The sequence below is a fragment of the Beta vulgaris genome (genome assembly GCF_026745355.1).
Source record: "Beta vulgaris subsp. vulgaris genome assembly, organelle: plastid:chloroplast".
Taxonomy (NCBI): Eukaryota; Viridiplantae; Streptophyta; class Magnoliopsida; order Caryophyllales; family Amaranthaceae; genus Beta; species Beta vulgaris.
In genome coordinates this window covers 107501-125000 of record NC_059012.1, presented here as the reverse complement: position 1 = coordinate 125000, position 17500 = coordinate 107501, and the positions used below count along the sequence as shown (strand labels likewise).

General features: G+C 30.5%; 15 pseudogenes and 19 further genes, besides 28 other annotated features; 28 read left to right on the top strand and 6 right to left on the bottom strand. All coding sequences in view use genetic code 11, as the record gives it.

Moving 5' to 3' along the window:
- Positions 1-2880, top strand: part of ycf1 — a 4661-nt gene extending 1781 nt beyond the window's left edge.
- Positions 1-2880: part of a sequence feature (HMMER_hit_ycf1,_position_1_-_4680,_E-Value_0,_score_2904.5;~ID:misc_feature-hmmer_ycf1_1;~source:HMMER) that runs on past the window's edge.
- Positions 1-3750, top strand: part of ycf1 — a pseudogene marked incomplete at both ends in the record, with an annotated part of 5531 nt that extends 1781 nt beyond the window's left edge.
- Positions 1-3750: part of a sequence feature (ID:cds-blatx_ycf1_1;~source:blatX) that runs on past the window's edge.
- On the top strand, positions 2848-3763 carry ycf1.
- Positions 2848-3763: a sequence feature (HMMER_hit_ycf1,_position_4558_-_5485,_E-Value_7.2e-158,_score_525.5;~ID:misc_feature-hmmer_ycf1_3;~source:HMMER).
- psbK lies at positions 3174-3291 on the bottom strand.
- Positions 3174-3291: a sequence feature (HMMER_hit_psbK,_position_62_-_147,_E-Value_8.2,_score_9.2;~ID:misc_feature-hmmer_psbK_3;~source:HMMER).
- A 286-nt stretch (positions 3764-4049) lies between the features above and the next one.
- rps15 lies at positions 4050-4322 on the top strand (annotated as a pseudogene; the record flags this gene model as incomplete). Its single annotated transcript has 1 exon — positions 4050-4322. A coding segment is annotated over one exon (273 nt), but the record flags the coding sequence as incomplete, so codon positions are not given.
- On the top strand, positions 4050-4322 carry rps15.
- Positions 4050-4322: a sequence feature (HMMER_hit_rps15,_position_2_-_272,_E-Value_3.3e-65,_score_222.8;~ID:misc_feature-hmmer_rps15_1;~source:HMMER).
- Positions 4323-4442: 120 nt separating this feature from the next.
- Positions 4443-5624, top strand: ndhH (annotated as a pseudogene; the record flags this gene model as incomplete). Its single annotated transcript has 1 exon — positions 4443-5624. A coding segment is annotated over one exon (1182 nt), but the record flags the coding sequence as incomplete, so codon positions are not given.
- Positions 4443-5624, top strand: ndhH.
- Positions 4443-5624: a sequence feature (HMMER_hit_ndhH,_position_1_-_1181,_E-Value_0,_score_1179.6;~ID:misc_feature-hmmer_ndhH_1;~source:HMMER).
- Position 5625: 1 nt separating this feature from the next.
- Positions 5626-6199, top strand: ndhA.
- Positions 5626-6199: a sequence feature (HMMER_hit_ndhA,_position_1_-_553,_E-Value_7.9e-152,_score_508.2;~ID:misc_feature-hmmer_ndhA_1;~source:HMMER).
- On the top strand, positions 5638-6177 carry ndhA (annotated as a pseudogene; the record flags this gene model as incomplete).
- Positions 5638-6177: a sequence feature (ID:cds-blatx_ndhA_1;~source:blatX).
- ndhA lies at positions 5638-7837 on the top strand.
- Positions 7276-7837, top strand: ndhA.
- Positions 7276-7837: a sequence feature (HMMER_hit_ndhA,_position_552_-_1090,_E-Value_1.1e-149,_score_501.1;~ID:misc_feature-hmmer_ndhA_2;~source:HMMER).
- ndhA lies at positions 7298-7837 on the top strand (annotated as a pseudogene; the record flags this gene model as incomplete).
- Positions 7298-7837: a sequence feature (ID:cds-blatx_ndhA_1;~source:blatX).
- A 105-nt stretch (positions 7838-7942) lies between these two features.
- Positions 7943-8455, top strand: ndhI (annotated as a pseudogene; the record flags this gene model as incomplete).
- Positions 7943-8455: a sequence feature (ID:cds-blatx_ndhI_1;~source:blatX).
- ndhI lies at positions 7943-8462 on the top strand.
- Positions 7943-8462: a sequence feature (HMMER_hit_ndhI,_position_1_-_500,_E-Value_1.7e-144,_score_483.2;~ID:misc_feature-hmmer_ndhI_1;~source:HMMER).
- On the top strand, positions 8105-8199 carry psaC.
- Positions 8105-8199: a sequence feature (HMMER_hit_psaC,_position_18_-_77,_E-Value_6.4,_score_9.0;~ID:misc_feature-hmmer_psaC_2;~source:HMMER).
- Positions 8463-8765: 303 nt separating the features above from the next.
- On the top strand, positions 8766-9296 carry ndhG (annotated as a pseudogene; the record flags this gene model as incomplete).
- Positions 8766-9296: a sequence feature (ID:cds-blatx_ndhG_1;~source:blatX).
- ndhG lies at positions 8766-9297 on the top strand.
- Positions 8766-9297: a sequence feature (HMMER_hit_ndhG,_position_1_-_531,_E-Value_2e-129,_score_433.8;~ID:misc_feature-hmmer_ndhG_1;~source:HMMER).
- Positions 9298-9517: 220 nt separating this feature from the next.
- On the top strand, positions 9518-9823 carry ndhE (annotated as a pseudogene). Its single transcript has one exon. A coding segment is annotated over exon 1 (306 nt), but the record flags the coding sequence as incomplete, so codon positions are not given.
- ndhE lies at positions 9518-9823 on the top strand (annotated as a pseudogene; the record flags this gene model as incomplete).
- Positions 9518-9823: a sequence feature (HMMER_hit_ndhE,_position_1_-_305,_E-Value_2.5e-81,_score_275.1;~ID:misc_feature-hmmer_ndhE_1;~source:HMMER).
- Positions 9824-10104: 281 nt separating this feature from the next.
- On the top strand, positions 10105-10350 carry psaC (annotated as a pseudogene). Its single transcript has one exon. A coding segment is annotated over exon 1 (246 nt), but the record flags the coding sequence as incomplete, so codon positions are not given.
- Positions 10105-10350, top strand: psaC (annotated as a pseudogene; the record flags this gene model as incomplete).
- Positions 10105-10350: a sequence feature (HMMER_hit_psaC,_position_1_-_246,_E-Value_6.8e-72,_score_243.7;~ID:misc_feature-hmmer_psaC_1;~source:HMMER).
- Positions 10351-10485: 135 nt separating this feature from the next.
- Positions 10486-11988, top strand: ndhD (annotated as a pseudogene; the record flags this gene model as incomplete). Its single annotated transcript has 1 exon — positions 10486-11988. A coding segment is annotated over one exon (1503 nt), but the record flags the coding sequence as incomplete, so codon positions are not given.
- On the top strand, positions 10486-11988 carry ndhD.
- Positions 10486-11988: a sequence feature (HMMER_hit_ndhD,_position_1_-_1501,_E-Value_0,_score_1413.9;~ID:misc_feature-hmmer_ndhD_1;~source:HMMER).
- ndhF lies at positions 11148-11520 on the top strand.
- Positions 11148-11520: a sequence feature (HMMER_hit_ndhF,_position_733_-_1048,_E-Value_0.0012, _score_16.2;~ID:misc_feature-hmmer_ndhF_2;~source:HMMER).
- A 205-nt stretch (positions 11989-12193) lies between the features above and the next one.
- On the bottom strand, positions 12194-13165 carry ccsA (annotated as a pseudogene; the record flags this gene model as incomplete).
- Positions 12194-13165: a sequence feature (ID:cds-blatx_ccsA_1;~source:blatX).
- On the bottom strand, positions 12200-13165 carry ccsA.
- Positions 12200-13165: a sequence feature (HMMER_hit_ccsA,_position_1_-_957,_E-Value_2.2e-242,_score_807.5;~ID:misc_feature-hmmer_ccsA_1;~source:HMMER).
- A 1178-nt stretch (positions 13166-14343) lies between these two features.
- rpl32 lies at positions 14344-14509 on the bottom strand.
- Positions 14344-14509: a sequence feature (HMMER_hit_rpl32,_position_1_-_146,_E-Value_3.2e-34,_score_120.0;~ID:misc_feature-hmmer_rpl32_1;~source:HMMER).
- On the bottom strand, positions 14366-14509 carry rpl32 (annotated as a pseudogene; the record flags this gene model as incomplete).
- Positions 14366-14509: a sequence feature (ID:cds-blatx_rpl32_1;~source:blatX).
- Positions 14510-15261: 752 nt separating this feature from the next.
- Positions 15262-17475, top strand: ndhF (annotated as a pseudogene; the record flags this gene model as incomplete).
- Positions 15262-17475: a sequence feature (ID:cds-blatx_ndhF_1;~source:blatX).
- Positions 15262-17500, top strand: part of ndhF — a 2241-nt gene continuing 2 nt past the window's right edge.
- Positions 15262-17500: part of a sequence feature (HMMER_hit_ndhF,_position_1_-_2221,_E-Value_0,_score_1878.6;~ID:misc_feature-hmmer_ndhF_1;~source:HMMER) that runs on past the window's edge.
- ndhD lies at positions 15939-16295 on the top strand.
- Positions 15939-16295: a sequence feature (HMMER_hit_ndhD,_position_653_-_966,_E-Value_1.4e-06, _score_26.8;~ID:misc_feature-hmmer_ndhD_2;~source:HMMER).
- On the top strand, positions 15956-16278 carry ndhB.
- Positions 15956-16278: a sequence feature (HMMER_hit_ndhB,_position_726_-_1012,_E-Value_1.1e-05,_score_24.0;~ID:misc_feature-hmmer_ndhB_5;~source:HMMER).
- ycf1 overlaps positions 17471-17500 on the bottom strand; it is a 1478-nt gene continuing 1448 nt past the window's right edge.
- Positions 17471-17500: part of a sequence feature (HMMER_hit_ycf1,_position_1_-_1443,_E-Value_0,_score_1236.1;~ID:misc_feature-hmmer_ycf1_2;~source:HMMER) that runs on past the window's edge.

The window sequence follows — 17500 nt, the reverse complement described above, 5'->3', positions numbered from 1 at the left end:
TGGAATAAAAGAAATAAGTAAAAAAGTTCCTCGTTGGTCATACAAATTAATCAACGATTTAGAACAAAATATAAGACAATATGAAAAAGGCATATCGACGGAGCATCAAATTCGCACAAGGAAAGGGAACCGTGTAGTGATTTATACAGATAAGCAAGAGAATATCGATAATCCGGCCCCTAATACCGCGGATACATCGGAGCAACCAGGCGAAATAGCTTTGATACGTTATTCAGAACAATCTGATTTTCGTCGAGATATAATTAAGGGTTCCATGCGTGTTCAAAGACGTAAAATAGTTATTTGGGAATTTTTTCAAGCAAATATACATTCCCCACTTTTTTTAGACAGAATAGAAAACTCTTCTTTTTTTTATTTTACTGTTTCCAGATTAATTAAACGAATTTTAAAAATTTTTATGGGAAAAAATGCAAAATTTCATATTTCTGATTCTAAAAAAGAAGAATTAAAGGCGAAAGAGATACAAAAACAATCCAAAAGAAGGGAAGAAGAAAAAAAAGAAAAAGAACGAATAGAAATAGCCGAAACCTGGGATAGCATTCCATTTAATCAAATAATAAGGGGTTTCATGTTAGTAACTCAGTCAATTCTTCGAAAATATATTGTATTGCCTTTATTGATAATAGCAAAAAATATAGGCCGTATATTATTATTCCAACCTGCTGAATGGTCTGAAGATTTCAACGAGTGGGATATCGAAATGCATGTTAAATGTACCTATAATGGTGTTGAATTATCCGAAACCGAATTTCCTAAAAACTGGTTAACAGAGGGTATTCAGATAAAGATATTTTTTCCTTTCCGTCTAAAACCTTGGCACAGATCTATAATACGACTTTCTCGTAAAGATATAATAAAAAAAAACAAACAAATTAAAACACGTAATTTTTGTTTTTTAACAGTTTTGGGAATGGAAACTGATCTTCCTTTTGGTCCTCCCCGAAAAGTCCCTTCTTTTTTTCAACCTATTTTTAAAGAACTCGCCAAAAAAATTCTATTTTTTCGAAACTTAGAAAATGAAAGAAAAAATGGGATTATTGAAATCCTTCTAGGTTTAAAAAAAAAAATGTCAACCGTAAATCCAATTCTAGTATTTGGATTGAGAGAAGAATTTAGTGAAAGAAAAAAAGAAAAAGATTCGATAATCAATAGGCATATGGCTATTGAATCATCCATTCAAACCCGATTCCTAAATCGGACAAATTCTTCAATGACAGAACAAAAAATGAAAGATTTAGCTAATAGAACAAGGATAATCAAAAATCAAATAGAAAAAATTTCAAAAGACAATATCAAAAAAAATATTAGTCCTAACCAAACACGTTATGGTACTACGAAATTCAAATCGCCAAAAAGTATTGGTCAAATATTAAAAAGAAGAAATGCTCGATTAATCCGTAAATCAAATTATATTTTGAAATTTTTTAGAGAAAGGATATACGTAGATATATTTCTATATATCATTAATATTCCTAGAATTAATACACAACTTTTTCTTGAATCAACAAAAATTTGGATTGATAAATCCATTTACAATAATGAAAAAAATCCTGAAAGGATTAATAAACAAAATAAAAATATAATTTCGACTATAAAAAACCAAATTTTGCCTTTTCTTAGTAATAGTAATCTTACTAAGAATTCGAAAATTATTTCTGATTTTTCTTTTTTGTCACAAGCCTATGTATTTTATAAATTATCCCAAGCAAAAATTCTTAACTTATCTAAGTTAAGATCTGTCCTTCAGTATCGTGGAATATCTTTATTTCTTAAAAATGAAATAAAAGATTATTTTGGAACCCAAGGAATAGCTCATTCCAAGCTAAAGACTAAAAAACTTACGAATTCTGAAATGAACCAATGGAAAAACTGGTTAAAATTGAAAAATAATTATCAATACGATTTACCTCAGATAAAATGGTCTCGATTAGTACCACAAAAATGGCGAAATAGAGTAACTGAACATTGTGAGGTTGAAAATAGCAATTTTCAAAAAAACAAAAGCAATTCAGATCAAAAAGAACAATTAATTAATTCCAAAAATACAAATAATTCTGAAAACGATTTATTGGTCTTGCCAGATAAAAAAGATAATTTAAAAAAAAACTATAGATATGATGTTTTATCATATAATTTTTTTTATTATGAAGATAAGAACGATGAATTCTCTTATGCTTATAATTACAACATAAATAAAGACGAATTAATTGACATGTGGTGTAATATTTCTATCACTAAAAATTTAGGAATAAAGAATATTAAGGATATAGAGAAAAATACAGATAGAAAATATTTTGATTTGAAAATGCTCCATTTTTGTCTTAGAAAAAAAGTCGACATTGAGGCCTGGGTCGATATCAGTACTAGCATGAATGAGAATACTAAAACTAAATCTAAGAATTCTAAAATTCTTGATCAAATTGATAATAAAAGTGTTTTTTATAGTACAATTTATCAAGAAATCGGGGGATCCGATCAAAAAAAAAACCTTTTTGATTGGATGGGAATGAACGAAGAAATACTAAGTCATCTCATACCAAATCTGGAATCTTGGTTTTTCTCCGAATTTTTTTTATTTTATAATGCATATAAACTGAAACCTTGGATTATACCAATTAATCTTCTTTTTTCAAATTATAATGTAAGTGAAAATTTTAATGAAAATAAAAATATCAACAGAAAGAAAAAAAAAAATGCTTTTATACCATTAAATGAAAAAAAATCTTTTGAATTAGAGAATGGGAATCAAGACGAAAATGAACTAATAAGTAAAGAAGATCTTGGATTTGAATTAGAGAATGGGAATCAAGACGAAAACGAACTCGTAAGTAAAGAAGATCTTGGATTTGAATTAGAGAATGGGAATGAAGACGAAAATGACCTCGTAAGTAAAGAAGATCTTGGATCATATGTTCAAGAAAACTCTGAATCTGTTCTCTCAAATCGACAAAAAGATATTGAAGAAGATTATATAAGATCAGATATGAAAAAACCTCAAAAGAAAAAACAATCCAAGAATGGTACAGAAACGGGAATTTCTTTATTACTGAAAAGATATTTGCTTTTTCAATTGAAATGGCCTGATTATTTTACTCAAAAAGTGCTCGATAATATCAAAGTATCTTGTCTCATGCTTAGATTGATAGATCCAACAGAAATTGCCATAGCCTCTATAGAAAAAAGAGAAATAGATATGAATCTACTATTGGATGAGAAAGATCTTACTCTTCAAAACTTGCGAAAAAAAGGGATACTTTTTATTGAACCGATTCGTCTGTCTATAAAAGGCGATGGCCAATTTCTTCTGTATCAAACCATAGGTCTTTCATTGGTTCATAAGAGTAAAGACCAAAATAATCAAAAAAGATACAGTGAAAATGTTGATAAAAAAAAATTGGGTGAAAGAGACAAAAACAATTTTGATTTGGTTGCTCCTGAAAATATTTTATCGCCGAGGCGTCGTAGAGAATTGAGAATTCTAATTTGTTTGAATTCAGGGAATAATAATGGTGTGAATCCAAACCCAATAGGGAATCGGGTAAAAAACTGTAGTCAACTTTTTGATGAAAATAAAGATTTTGATCGAGATAAAAATACATTTAGAAAATTTAAATTCTTTCTTTGGCCCAATTATCGATTAGAAGATCTAGCTTGTATGAATCGTTATTGGTTTGATACTAATAACGGGAGTCGTTTTAGTATATTAAGAATACATATGTATCCACAATTAAAAATGCGTTTATGATGCATTTGTCTTATGGATTCCCTATTTATTTGGTAGATAAACAGAGGTCCACACGTCTTGTCGTACATTCAATTCCGATACATGATACTAATTCGATGACGTATCAATTATATCCAGAAATTACTCAACATAATTTTCTTTATTAAGTTTCTTTGATAAAATGAATCAATAAGGTATTGTGACGTTATTGTGTATACCAGATTAAAATAGCTGGCATTATTATTACTGATCGGTAAAATTCCATATTTTGTAAAAATAAAAAGGTAAGGAAGGTTAAGAATTTATGAAAAAAAATTCATTCATATCCGTTATTTCGGATGAAAAAAAAGAAGAAAACAGAGGGTCTGTTGAATTTCAAGTATTCTGTTTTACCAATAAGATACGAAGACTTACTTCACATTTGGAATTGCACAAAAAAGACTATTCATCTCAGAGAGGACTACGAAAAATTCTGGGAAAACGCCAACGACTACTGGCTTATTTGTCAAAGAAAAATGTAGTACGTTATAAAGAATTAATAAGTCAATTGAACATTCGAGAACTAAAAACACGTTAATTTGAAGAGTCGTTTTGAATTATTTGATTTATTAGATCTTGAATTTTGATGAACTTCTTTTTGTTTTCAGCAATTCATGGAAAAATGAATTCGTGTAAAGAATGAATCGGGGAAAAACCTATGACTGTACCAACTTCCAGAAAAGACCTCATGATAGTCAATATGGGCCCTCACCATCCATCAATGCATGGCGTTCTCCGACTCATCGTTACTTTAGACGGTGAAGATGTTATTGACTGTGAACCAATAGTGGGTTATTTACACAGGGGTATGGAAAAAATTGCGGAAAACCGAACAATTATACAATATCTTCCTTATGTGACACGTTGGGATTATTTAGCTACTATGTTCACAGAAGCAATCACTGTAAACGGACCGGAACAGTTGGGAAATATTCAAGTACCTAAAAGAGCTAGCTATATCCGAGTAATTATGTTGGAATTAAGTCGTATAGCTTCTCATTTGTTATGGCTCGGCCCTTTTATGGCGGATATTGGCGCGCAGACCCCTTTCTTCTATATTTTCAGAGAAAGAGAATTGATATATGATTTATTCGAAGCTGCTACCGGTATGAGAATGATGCATAATTATTTTCGTATTGGAGGAGTAGCTGCCGATCTACCTTATGGATGGATAGATAAATGTTTAGATTTTTGTGATTATTTTTTAATAGGACTTACTGAATACCAAAAACTTATTACGCGAAATCCTATTTTTTTAGAACGAGTTGAGAACGTAGGCATTATTGGTGGAGAAGAAGCACTAAATTGGGGTTTATCAGGGCCAATGCTACGAGCTTCGGGAATAGAATGGGATCTTCGTAAAGTTGATCATTATGAGTGTTACGACGAATTTGATTGGGAGGTCCAATGGCAAAAAGAAGGAGATTCATTAGCTCGTTATTTAATACGAATTGGTGAAATGGCAGAATCCATAAAAATTATTCAACAAGCTCTAGAAGGAATTCCAGGGGGTCCCTATGAGAATTTAGAAATCCGACGCTTTAATAGAAAAAAATATCCTGAATGGAATGATTTTGAATATCGATTCATTAGTAAAAAGCCATCTCCGGCTTTTGAATTGTCGAAACAAGAACTTTATGTAAGAGCTGAAGCCCCAAAGGGAGAATTAGGAATATTTTTGATAGGAGATCAGAGCGTTTTTCCTTGGAGATGGAAAATCCGCCCCCCGGGTTTTATCAATTTGCAAATTCTTCCTCAATTAGTTAAAAAAATGAAATTGGCTGATATTATGACGATACTAGGTAGCATAGATATCATTATGGGAGAAGTTGATCGTTGAAATGATAATTAATACAACAGAAGTACAAGCTATCAATTCTTTTTCCAGATTGGAATCCTTAAAAGAGGTTTATGGGACTATATGGATGCTTTTCCCTATTTTGATTCTCGTATTGGGAATCACAATAGGTGTACTAGTAATTGTGTGGTTAGAAAGAACAATATCCGCGAGTATACAACAACGTATTGGACCTGAATATGCCGGCCCTTTGGGAATTCTTCAAGCTCTAGCGGACGGAACAAAACTACTTTTTAAAGAGAATCTTATTCCATCTAGAGGGGATACATATTTATTTAGTATCGGACCTTCTATAGCAGTCATATCAATTCTACTAAGTTATTTAGTAATTCCTTTTAGTTCTCACCTTGTTCTAGCCGATCTCAGTATTGGCGTTTTTTTATGGATCGCTATTTCAAGCATTGCTCCCATTGGACTTCTTATGTCAGGATATGGATCAAATAATAAATATTCCTTTTTAGGTGGGCTACGGGCTGCTGCCCAATCAATTAGTTATGAAATACCATTAACTCTATGTGTGTTATCAATATCTCTACGTGTGATTCGTTGAGACATAGGTCTTCACCCTCACCCCATTCATTTCTTTTTAGGTTTCTAAGAATAAAAATGAAATGTATTGAATAGCATCTTTTTTTTTATTCACTGATCGGATTGATAAACTAAACTAGATAGTTAGATGAGTGAAAAAAAACAGCTTCGAAATTCGCAGTAAAAAAGAGAATCTCATTGCCTATGTACAAGGGTTAAACGAAAATAAACATAAGGAGTCAAGGTTGTTTGTTTCCCCCAAGATTGGATAATTAGTCCTCATAACTTGAAGCGGGTTGAAAAGAACAATTCTATGGAGTTTTGACTATCTTTTTTTTTATATGTATTACCATACATGACATTAATTACCATAGAGATTGAACAAAAATGAGTGGATGATTAGGAACACCAAAGTACACAAAGGATTTGTAATAGAGATTATGTAAGTTATCCGAAGAGATATTTTTACATAAAAGAAATACTAATTGAGGCTTTAAATTGGTAGAAATGATCAAGCAGTACTCCCACAAATTCCGATCCAGAGTATGCTCCTATCCACCGATTAAGTGAATGACTATCAGGAACGAAGTAATCTTTTACTTTTTTATTTTAAGCCTAAATAAAAGAAATAAGAGGGACGAAAAAAAATAGCTAATGTTAATATAAAAATATATAGAAATGGAATTGCAAAAAAAAAGATCTTTTTCCGATATCTATATTAATAGAAATGAGATTTTTGTCATGGCATAAATTATGAATAAATGTTAAATTCTTTTTCGGAATCAAAAATAATAAGGTGAAGTTTTTATTGATATTGGTAAAAGCGTATTTTATTCAAGGATTAAGTTATTACTCAATAAAAAAAAATGAAAATTCTTCAAAGCTAAAGTAAAAGATGAGATCAATTCCGAAGCACTTTTTCTAGTATAGCAGACAGAATTTCATTGGTCTAATTCAGGATTTTTCGATTCATTTTCGTTTTATTTAGTCTACAAACATATCAAGATCAAAGAATATCGAATCAGTCCTTAGATTTATTTATGGCTTTTGAGGAGCCGTATGAGGTGAAAATCTCATGTACGGTTCTGTAATAGCGATGACAAGAGTGATCTTATCATCGACTATGATTATCTAACAGTTCAAGTACAGTTGATATAGTTGAGGCGCAGTCAAAATATGGGTTTTGGGGATGGAATTTGTGGCGGCAACCTATAGGGTTTATTGTTTTTATAATTTCTTCTCTAGCAGAATGCGAAAGATTACCTTTTGATTTACCAGAAGCAGAAGAAGAATTAGTAGCAGGTTATCAAACCGAATATTCAGGTATTAAATTTGGTTTATTTTATGTTGCGTCTTATCTAAATCTACTAATCTCTTCATTATTTGTAACCGTTCTTTACTTGGGTGGTTGGAATCTCTCTATTCCATACATATTCATCTCTGAGTTTTTTGAAATAAATCAAGTAGGTGGAGTTTTTGGAACAACAATTGGTATTTTCATTACATTAGCTAAAACTTTTTTGTTCTTGTTCATTTCTATCACAACAAGATGGACTTTACCTAGACTGAGAATGGACCAATTATTAAATCTTGGATGGAAATTTCTTTTACCTATTTCTTTAGGTAATCTATTATTAACAACTTCTTCCCAACTCCTTTCATTATAAATTCTAAAAAAAAAAGAATATTTGATATTTACTATAATTTAATTCACAACTTGGCACAAACAAGAGAAAGAAAAAAAATCTTATTTTTTTATTGATATTTACTATATGTTCCCTATGGTAACTGGGTTCATCAATTATGGTCAACAAACAATACGCGCAGCAAGGTACATTGGTCAAGGTTTTATGATTACCCTATCCCACGCTAACCGTTTACCTGTAACTATTCAATATCCTTATGAAAAATTGATCACATCGGAACGTTTTCGTGGTCGAATTCACTTTGAATTTGATAAATGCATTGCTTGTGAAGTATGTGTTCGTGCATGTCCTATAGATTTACCCGTTGTTGATTGGAAATTGGAAACGGATATTCGAAAAAAACGGTTGCTTAATTATAGCATTGATTTCGGAGTTTGTATATTTTGTGGTAATTGTGTTGAGTATTGTCCAACAAATTGTTTATCAATGACCGAAGAATATGAGCTTTCCACTTATGATCGTCACGAATTAAATTATAATCAAATTGCTATGGGTCGTTTACCAATAGCAATAACGGATGATTACACAATTCGAACAATTTTGAATTCGCCTCAAACAAAAGAGAAATCTCGTGATTGAAAAACAATTCGCAATTATTAAGGTTCTTTTTTTTTTATTGTTCAATAACTAGAAATTCCGATTATTCACTATTCCTATTGATTGGTGAAAATCGCAACTAAAACTAGTTAAAATCTGTTTATAATAGTTTTAGTTGCGAACTACCCTTTCAGATAAAAAAGAATGGGATGGGTCCAATAATTTTACTTTACTCACATTAAGTCATACACATTAGGGTTTAGCAATTAGGAACGCATAAACTTATTTTTTCCTGTTCAAGTCAATAAGATCATGAAACATTCCAATTTTTTTATCTCTTCTTTTCCATATAATGGATTTACCTGGACCAATACATGATTTTCTTTTAGTCTTTCTGGGGTCGGGTCTTATATTAGGAGGTCTAGGAGTAGTATTATTTACCAATCCCATTTTTTCGGCTTTTTCACTGGGATTGGTTCTTGTTTGTATATCTTTATTCTATATTCTAGCAAACTCCCACTTTGTAGCTTCTGCACAACTTCTTATTTATGTGGGAGCTATAAACATATTAATAATATTTTCTGTAATGTTCATGAATGGTCCAGAATATGACAAAAATTTTTATCTGTGGACTGTTGGGGACGCGGTTACTTCATTGGTTTGTACAAGTCTTTTTGTTTCATTAATTTTTACTATTCTAAATACGTCCTGGTATGGGATTATTTGGACTACAAAATCAAACCAGATTATCGAACAAGATTTGATAAATGCTAGTCAACAAATTGGAATTCATTTATCAACCGATTTTTTTCTTCCATTTGAACTCATTTCAATAATTCTATTAGTTGCTTTAATAGGTGCAATTGCCGTGGCTCGTCAATAATTCATTTTTAAAATTAGTAATCCAAATCAAAATTCTATTTTATCATATTCATTTTCATTCAATTCTATTTGAATTGGTTTAAAAACTTTTAGTTCAATTTTTTATTAGACTATTTTTTTGCTCTTAATTTCTTCTATTCTAACTTGTTACATTCTAGTCAATCAAATTGGTTTAATTGTTGTTCATATTGAAATGAATAGAGATTGCTAAGGAGTTGGTCAATGATACTCGAGCATGTACTTGTTTTGAGTGCTTTTTTATTTTCTATCGGGATTTATGGATTAGTCACGAGCCGAAATTTGGTTCGGGCTCTTATGTGTCTTGAACTTATATTGAATGCAGTTAATCTAAATTTTGTAACATTTTCTGATTTTTTTGATAGTCGCCAATTAAAAGGAAACATTTTCTCAATTTTTGTTATAGCCATTGCAGCCGCTGAAGCAGCTATTGGACCGGCTATTGTTTCTTCAATTTATCGTAACAGAAAATCAATTCGTATCAATCAATCGAATTTATTGAATAAATAGTATAGTATTTTTTATTTTATTATAGAAAATTATATTCTAGAAATTCAAATTTTAATATTCATCAATTCAAATTAGATTACTAGATATCGCACCTTAAGATATACTTTCAAAAATGTAATAAATCAAAATATTTTGGACCTCTTTTCCATTTCTCCTCCAGAAATCTATTGATTCAAAAAATTCTGGGAAATTATTGATTCGTCTGGTAATTGAATATGTATTTCATTTACTTTACTAGAACTAGATCGAAAATTAATGAAGTTAAAAAAATTATAGATCTAATGTCACATTCAGTTAAGATTTATGATACATGTATAGGATGTACTCAATGTGTCCGAGCTTGCCCCACAGATGTATTAGAAATGATACCTTGGGACGGATGTAAGGCTAAACAAATAGCTTCTGCTCCAAGAACAGAGGATTGTGTTGGTTGTAAGAGATGTGAATCCGCTTGTCCAACAGATTTTTTAAGCGTTCGAGTTTATTTATGGCATGAAACAACGCGCAGTATGGGTCTAGGTTATTGATACGTTTCAGAAAATTCCATTTGAATCCATTTATTATATTTGGATTTTTTTTACCGACAAAAACCCGTACCCCAAAAGAAATGGATTTCTTTTGGGGTACGGGTTTTTTTGGCCCAAGTGTATCTTGTCTTTACCACGAATTATTTTCCCTGGTTAACAACCATTGTAGTTTTGCCCGTATTTGCGGGTTCTTTAATTTTCTTATTTCCTCATAGAGGAAATAAGGTTATTAAATGGTATACCATATGTATTTCTATTTTAGAGCTTCTTCTAACGACCTATGCATTTTGTTATCATTTCCAACCGGACGATCCATTAATCCAACTGGCAGAAGATTATAAATGGATCAACTTTTTTGATTTCCATTGGAGATTAGGAATCGATGGGCTTTCGATAGGACCTATTTTACTGACGGGATTCATCACCACTTTAGCTACTCTAGCAGCTTGGCCAGTTACTCGAGATTCTCGATTATTCCATTTCCTGATGTTAGCGATGTACAGTGGCCAAATAGGATTATTTTCGTCCCGAGACCTTTTACTTTTTTTCATAATGTGGGAATTAGAATTAATTCCTGTTTACCTACTTTTATCCATGTGGGGGGGAAAGAAACGTCTCTACTCCGCTACTAAATTTATTTTGTATACTGCAGGGGGTTCCATTTTTCTATTAATGGGAGTTCTGGGTGTTGGTTTATATGGTTCCAACGAACCAACATTAAATTTGGAAACATTAGTTAATCAATCGTATCCCGTGGCATTAGAAATAATATTCTATATTGGATTTTTTATTGCTTTTGCTGTCAAATTACCGATTATACCTTTACATACATGGTTACCAGATACCCACGGAGAAGCACATTACAGTACTTGTATGCTTCTAGCTGGAATCTTATTAAAAATGGGAGCATATGGATTGGTTCGGATCAACATGGAATTATTACCTCATGCTCATTCTATATTTTCTCCTTGGTTGATGATAATAGGCACAATCCAAATAATCTATGCAGCTTCAACATCTCCCGGACAACGTAATTTAAAAAAACGAATAGCTTATTCCTCTGTATCTCACATGGGTTTCATAATTATAGGAATTAGTTCTATAACCGATACGGGACTTAATGGGGCCATTTTACAAATGATTTCTCATGGATTTATTGGTGCTGCACTTTTTTTCTTAGCGGGAACTAGTTACGATAGAATACGTCTTGTTTATCTCGACGAAATGGGCGGAATAGCGATTCCAATGCCAAAAATATTCACACTCTTCAGTAGTTTTTCCATGGCATCCCTTGCATTACCAGGCATGAGTGGTTTTATTGCAGAATTATTAGTATTTTTTGGAATAATTACCAGCCAAAAATATCTTTTAATACCAAAAATACTAATTACTTTTGGAATGGCAATTGGAATGATTTTAACTCCTATTTATTCATTATCTATGTTACGTCAAATGTTTTATGGATATAAATTATTTAACATTACAAACTCTTCTTTTTTTGATTCTGGGCCGCGAGAGTTGTTTGTTTCGACTTCTATCTTTCTACCAGTAATAGGTATTGGCATTTACCCGGATTTCGTTCTCTCACTATCAGTTGAGAAAGTAGAAGCTATTTTATCCAATTTTTTTTATAGATAGATTTCTTTTCATTTCATTTAATGAAATGAAAAAAGCAGCCTTCTTTATGTAACGTAAGAAAAAGAAAGACAGAATCGGAATTATAATTAGGCAATTTTTATGTTTGTGAGAACCATTTAAATCATGATTTAAATGGTTCTCACAAACATAAAAAACTTACTTCTGCCTTATACTATATTTGTATTCATAAAGTCTCGTTTTCCATTTAATTAAGTGTTAATGTAAATGAACCATAACTATGTAGTCCTATTCCTAATAGATTGACCCCAAAATAGCATATCCAAATTATAAGAAAGCCTATAAAAGCCACAATTGCAGAATTTGCACCCCGCAAATTTTTATTTGTTCGAATATGTAAATAAATTGCAAATATGGTCCAAGTAATAAATGCCCAAGTTTCTTTTGGGTCCCAATTCCAATATGATCCCCATGCCTCATTGGCCCATACTGCCCCTGAAAGAATACCTATGGTTAAAAAGATAAATCCTAGACTAATAACACGATAACTCCAATGATCCAGTTGTTCAATCAATTGGGACCTGTAATAATTTCTACCAAAAGAGGGCAAAGCATTTTGTACAATATTGCTTTTTTGATTCATGTATTGAACCTCACCGAAGAAAAATGAATCATTTAAAAAATGTTTTCGTTTATCAAAAATCCTTATTATATCTTTTTGAAATGTAATGATTAGAAGTGTTACTGATAATAATGATCCGCATAAAAGAGCTGCATAACTCAATACCATCATACTTACATGCATCATTAACCACTGGGATTGGAGAGCAGGTACTAATATTGCGGATTGATGCATTTCAGTTAACAGACCTGACGTAGCAAATCCTTGGGTAAAAATAGCACTTGGTGCAGTTATTGCACTTAAAGAATTTTTCTCTTTTTTAAAAAAATATGGAATCATATGAATAAGGTAGAAACTCCAGGAAAGGAAGATTAATGATTCATATAGATCACTTAATGGGAAATGCTTCCAATAAACCCAACGAGTCACTAATAATCCTGTTATACAGACAAAAGTAACTATCATGCCTTTTTCTAATGAATTAGATAGTCCTACAATTTTATTAACTAATAAAGTTATCAAATGGAGTGTAATTACAACGGAAACCGTTGAAAAAGAAATATGAGTTAAAATATGCTCTAAAGTAGAAAATATCATATATATATTAAAAAAAAAAAAAAAGAAATCCCTCAATTACAAATTATGAAATGGAAATCAGAAAAAAATTATTTCATTTTCATTATTTATTATAGGTTATAGGACTATTGCTATTGAAATTTTTTGAGAATTTTAAGATGCCATGCCGCCACTCGGACTCGAACCGAGATGCTCTCGCACTGCTTCCTAAGAGCAGCGTGTCTACCAATTTCACCATAGCGGCTTGTTTGAAATCATAATAACCCGTTTTTATTCAATCGTCGAGATTAATTCAATACAATATTTGCTTTTTTGAACCAGTTCCGTTTCGATTTGCAAATCCCTTTTTCTTCATTAATTGAAATGTTTCATATTCATAATAATTATATATTACTTAGTTGTTTTTTGTTATTTTAAGTCAATTTTATTTTTATAGTACTGCTTTAATTTGTCAATGGACTTTCATGTAGTTTATGTTTGGACCCTTTGTAACTAGACGATTCTGTCTTTCATTCCAGAATAGACCTCAATTTGCAAAAATAGCAAATAAGAAATACATAGATTATAAAAAATAGACTATTTTTATCACAATTTCAACATGGCGTCGACGAGCTTTCTTTTTTGTAAATAGGTAGTTTTTTATCCAAAACAAATTAATTGGTAAAATTTTTCTTGTTAAGTATTGAACCGGATATGTCATATAAAAAAGTTTGGATTTCTATTGAAACGTATTTCAAAAGTAAAGGGCTTTTTTGATTGATTTCAAATGGACGAATATATAATATAGAAATTCCGAGAAACAATACTTCCGGAAGTTAAAATTGAACCATTTTCTATTTGCCTTTTTTATAAAATATACTATATAGGTGGAAAACTTTTTTTATTGTATTGTGACAAAACAAAGAGGTTGATGGGGAAAAAATCCCCATCTTATAAATGACAAAATAGACTAAAAAAGAAAGGTGATGAAATCTTCTCTATATATAGTTTTTCAAACAAAAACAAAAAGGACTATGTTAGGGTCGGCATAAGAGTTCTTATTCGTCATATCATAAGAAAAAAAGTTACAATTTTATATAGTTCGAAACATTAATTAGTAAATACAACCCAATTTAAATCGTTTATTTTAGATATTTTGATTCTAAATGCAAAGTATTTAGAATTTGTTATACCATTTTTTTTTAGTCAGGTCGATTTCGATTATTCCAAGGTTTCATTACCTATAAAAAAACTTTTTGAATTCCCGGTAGAAAGGGATTTTGCTAACGAAAAGGCTTTTAACGCCTCCCAATACCCCTTTTTTTTCCAAATATTTTTACGAATACGCTTTTTGTAAATTGAAGTACGTTTTTTTGGAACTGCCATTTAAAATTGAATTGATTATTCATTGTTATAATTGGATGTGAAAGACATCTATTGTTCAAACGAATCTTTGTTTTCTATTCATTATCTATGTATTTAGATTTTAGGCGATACCTTTAAATTTTTGAAAATAGAAAAGCATAACATAATTATAAACTAGAAATCTATTTTCTATATTTCTCTTAAAATAATCGAAAATATTTGATTAGGAGAAACAAAATATTCTACTTCATAGAATATCCATAAAATAAAACAAATCCAATTTGTACGAAATTGATTAAGACTAATTCAAATTATTGAAAAACTGTAATTCTTTAATACTTAAATTTTTTTATCATTATTGACTTTATTAGATCTTTAGTAAATTTTATTGATTCATAGTCTTTTTTAGTCGAATCGTTATCCTTTATTCTTAAATATGTATTTGACTTAAATGGAAATGAAAGTGGAATTTTTTTATCTTCCTACTTCATAGGCTTCAATATTTTTCATTTATTTAATAATTATTAATTAAGTACTAACTTTTACTAATAAATTGGTTATTTGACCAAATATACGTTCGTGATTTGAATATTAAAAAAAAAATGCTCAACATCAATATGAATATTTGATATAGAATAGAAAATGTAAAATGAAAAAAATGCTATTTAAGTTATTATATATCTTGGTTTTTTTATTGACTTCTTTCAAAAGAGGCACGAGCCTACGAATCGTAAACAAAAAAATTAATTAATATAAAATTTTTCTATTCTATTATGGAACATATATACCAATATGCATGGATCATACCTTTCCTTCCACTTCCAGTTCCTTTGTTAATAGGAGCTGGCCTTTTCTTTTTTCCGATGGCAACAAAAAATCTTCGGCGTATATGGGCTTTTTCGAGTATTTCGTTGTTAAGTATAGTTATGGTTTTTTCGATGAAATTGTCTATTCAGCAAATAAATAGTAATTCCATTTATCAATATGTATGGTCTTGGACCATTAATAATGATTTTTCTTTAGAATTTGGCTACTTACTCGATCCACTTACTTCTATTATGTCAATGTTAATCACTACTGTTGCAATTCTGGTTCTTATTTATAGTGATAATTATATGTCTCATGATCGAGGATATTTGAGATTTTTCGCATATATGAGTTTTTTCAATACTTCTATGTTGGGATTAGTTACTAGTTCGAATTTAATACAAATTTATATTTTTTGGGAATTAGTTGGAATGTGTTCATATCTATTAATAGGTTTTTGGTTCACACGACCTATTGCCGCAAATGCTTGTCAAAAAGCATTTGTGACTAATCGTGTAGGAGATTTTGGCTTATTATTAGGAATTTTAGGTCTTTATTGTATAACAGGTAGTTTTGAGTTTCAGGATTTGTTTGAAATATTCAATAATTTAATTAATGATAATGAGGTCAATTCCTTATTTTGTATTTTATGTGCTTTATTGTTATTTGCTGGTGCAGTTGCTAAATCTGCCCAATTTCCCCTTCATGTATGGTTACCCGATGCTATGGAGGGTCCTACTCCTATTTCAGCTCTCATACATGCTGCTACCATGGTAGCAGCGGGTATTTTTCTAGTTGCTCGACTACTTCCTCTTTTCATAGTTATACCTTATGTAATGTATGTAATATCTTTTATAGGTATAATAACAGTACTGTTAGGAGCGACCTTAGCTCTTGCTCAAAAAGACATTAAGAGAAGTTTAGCTTATTCTACAATGTCTCAGTTGGGTTATATGATGTTAGCTCTAGGTATGGGTTCTTATCGAGCTGCTTTATTTCATTTGATTACTCATGCTTATTCAAAAGCATTATTGTTTTTAGGATCTGGATCCCTTATTCATTCAATGGAAACTATTGTTGGATATTCTCCGGATAAAAGTCAAAATATGGTTCTTATGGGGGGGTTAACAAAACATGTGCCAATTACAAAAACTGCTTTTTTAATAGGTACACTTTCTCTTTGTGGTATTCCGCCTCTTGCTTGTTTTTGGTCCAAAGATGAAATTCTTAATGATAGTTGGGTGTATTCGCCAATTTTCGCAATAATTGCTTATTTCACGGCCGGATTAACCGCATTTTATATGTTTCGAATCTATTTACTTACGTTTGAGGGACATTTCAATCTTTTTTTTAAAAATTACAGTGGAAAAAAAAGTAGTTCTTTTTATTCAATATCTTTATGGGGTAAAGAAAGAGTGAAAAGGATTAATCAAAAATTTCCTTTATTAACCTTATTAACAATGAATAATAAGGAAAGAGCTTATTTTTTTTCGAAAAAACCATATCAAATTGATGAAAATTTAAGAAAAATGATGCCATCTTTTATTACTATTACTGATTCTGACAATAAGAATATTTCCGCATATCCTCATGAATCGGACAATACGATGTTATTTCCTTTAATTTTATTGATTCTGTTTACTTTCTTCATTGGATTTATAGGAATTCCATTCAATCAAGAAGGAATGGATTTGGATATATTAACTAAATGGTTAACTCCATCTATAAACCTTTTACATTCTAATTCGAATACTTCTATGGACTGGTATGAATTTGGGATAAATGCCACTTTTTCAGTTAGTATAGCTTATTGGGGAATATTTATAGCTTTCTTTTTTTATAAACCCGTTTATTCATCGTTAAAAAATTTTGACTTAATTAATTCATTTAATAAAAGAGGTCAAAAGAGAATTTTTTGGGACAAAATAATAAGTATCATATATAATTGGTCTGCTAACCGCGGTTATATAGATGCTTTTTACGCAACATCTATAATTAAGGGTGTACGAGATTTGGCCGAAATAGTTTCGTTTTTTGATAGACGAATAATTGATGGAATTCCGAATGGTTTTGGTGTTACAAGTTTTTTTGTAGGGGAAGGTATCAAATATGTAGGAGGGGGCCGAATATCCTCGTATCTTTTTTGGTATTTATTTTATGTATCAATTTTTTTATTAATATATTACATTAATATTTAGTGTAGTT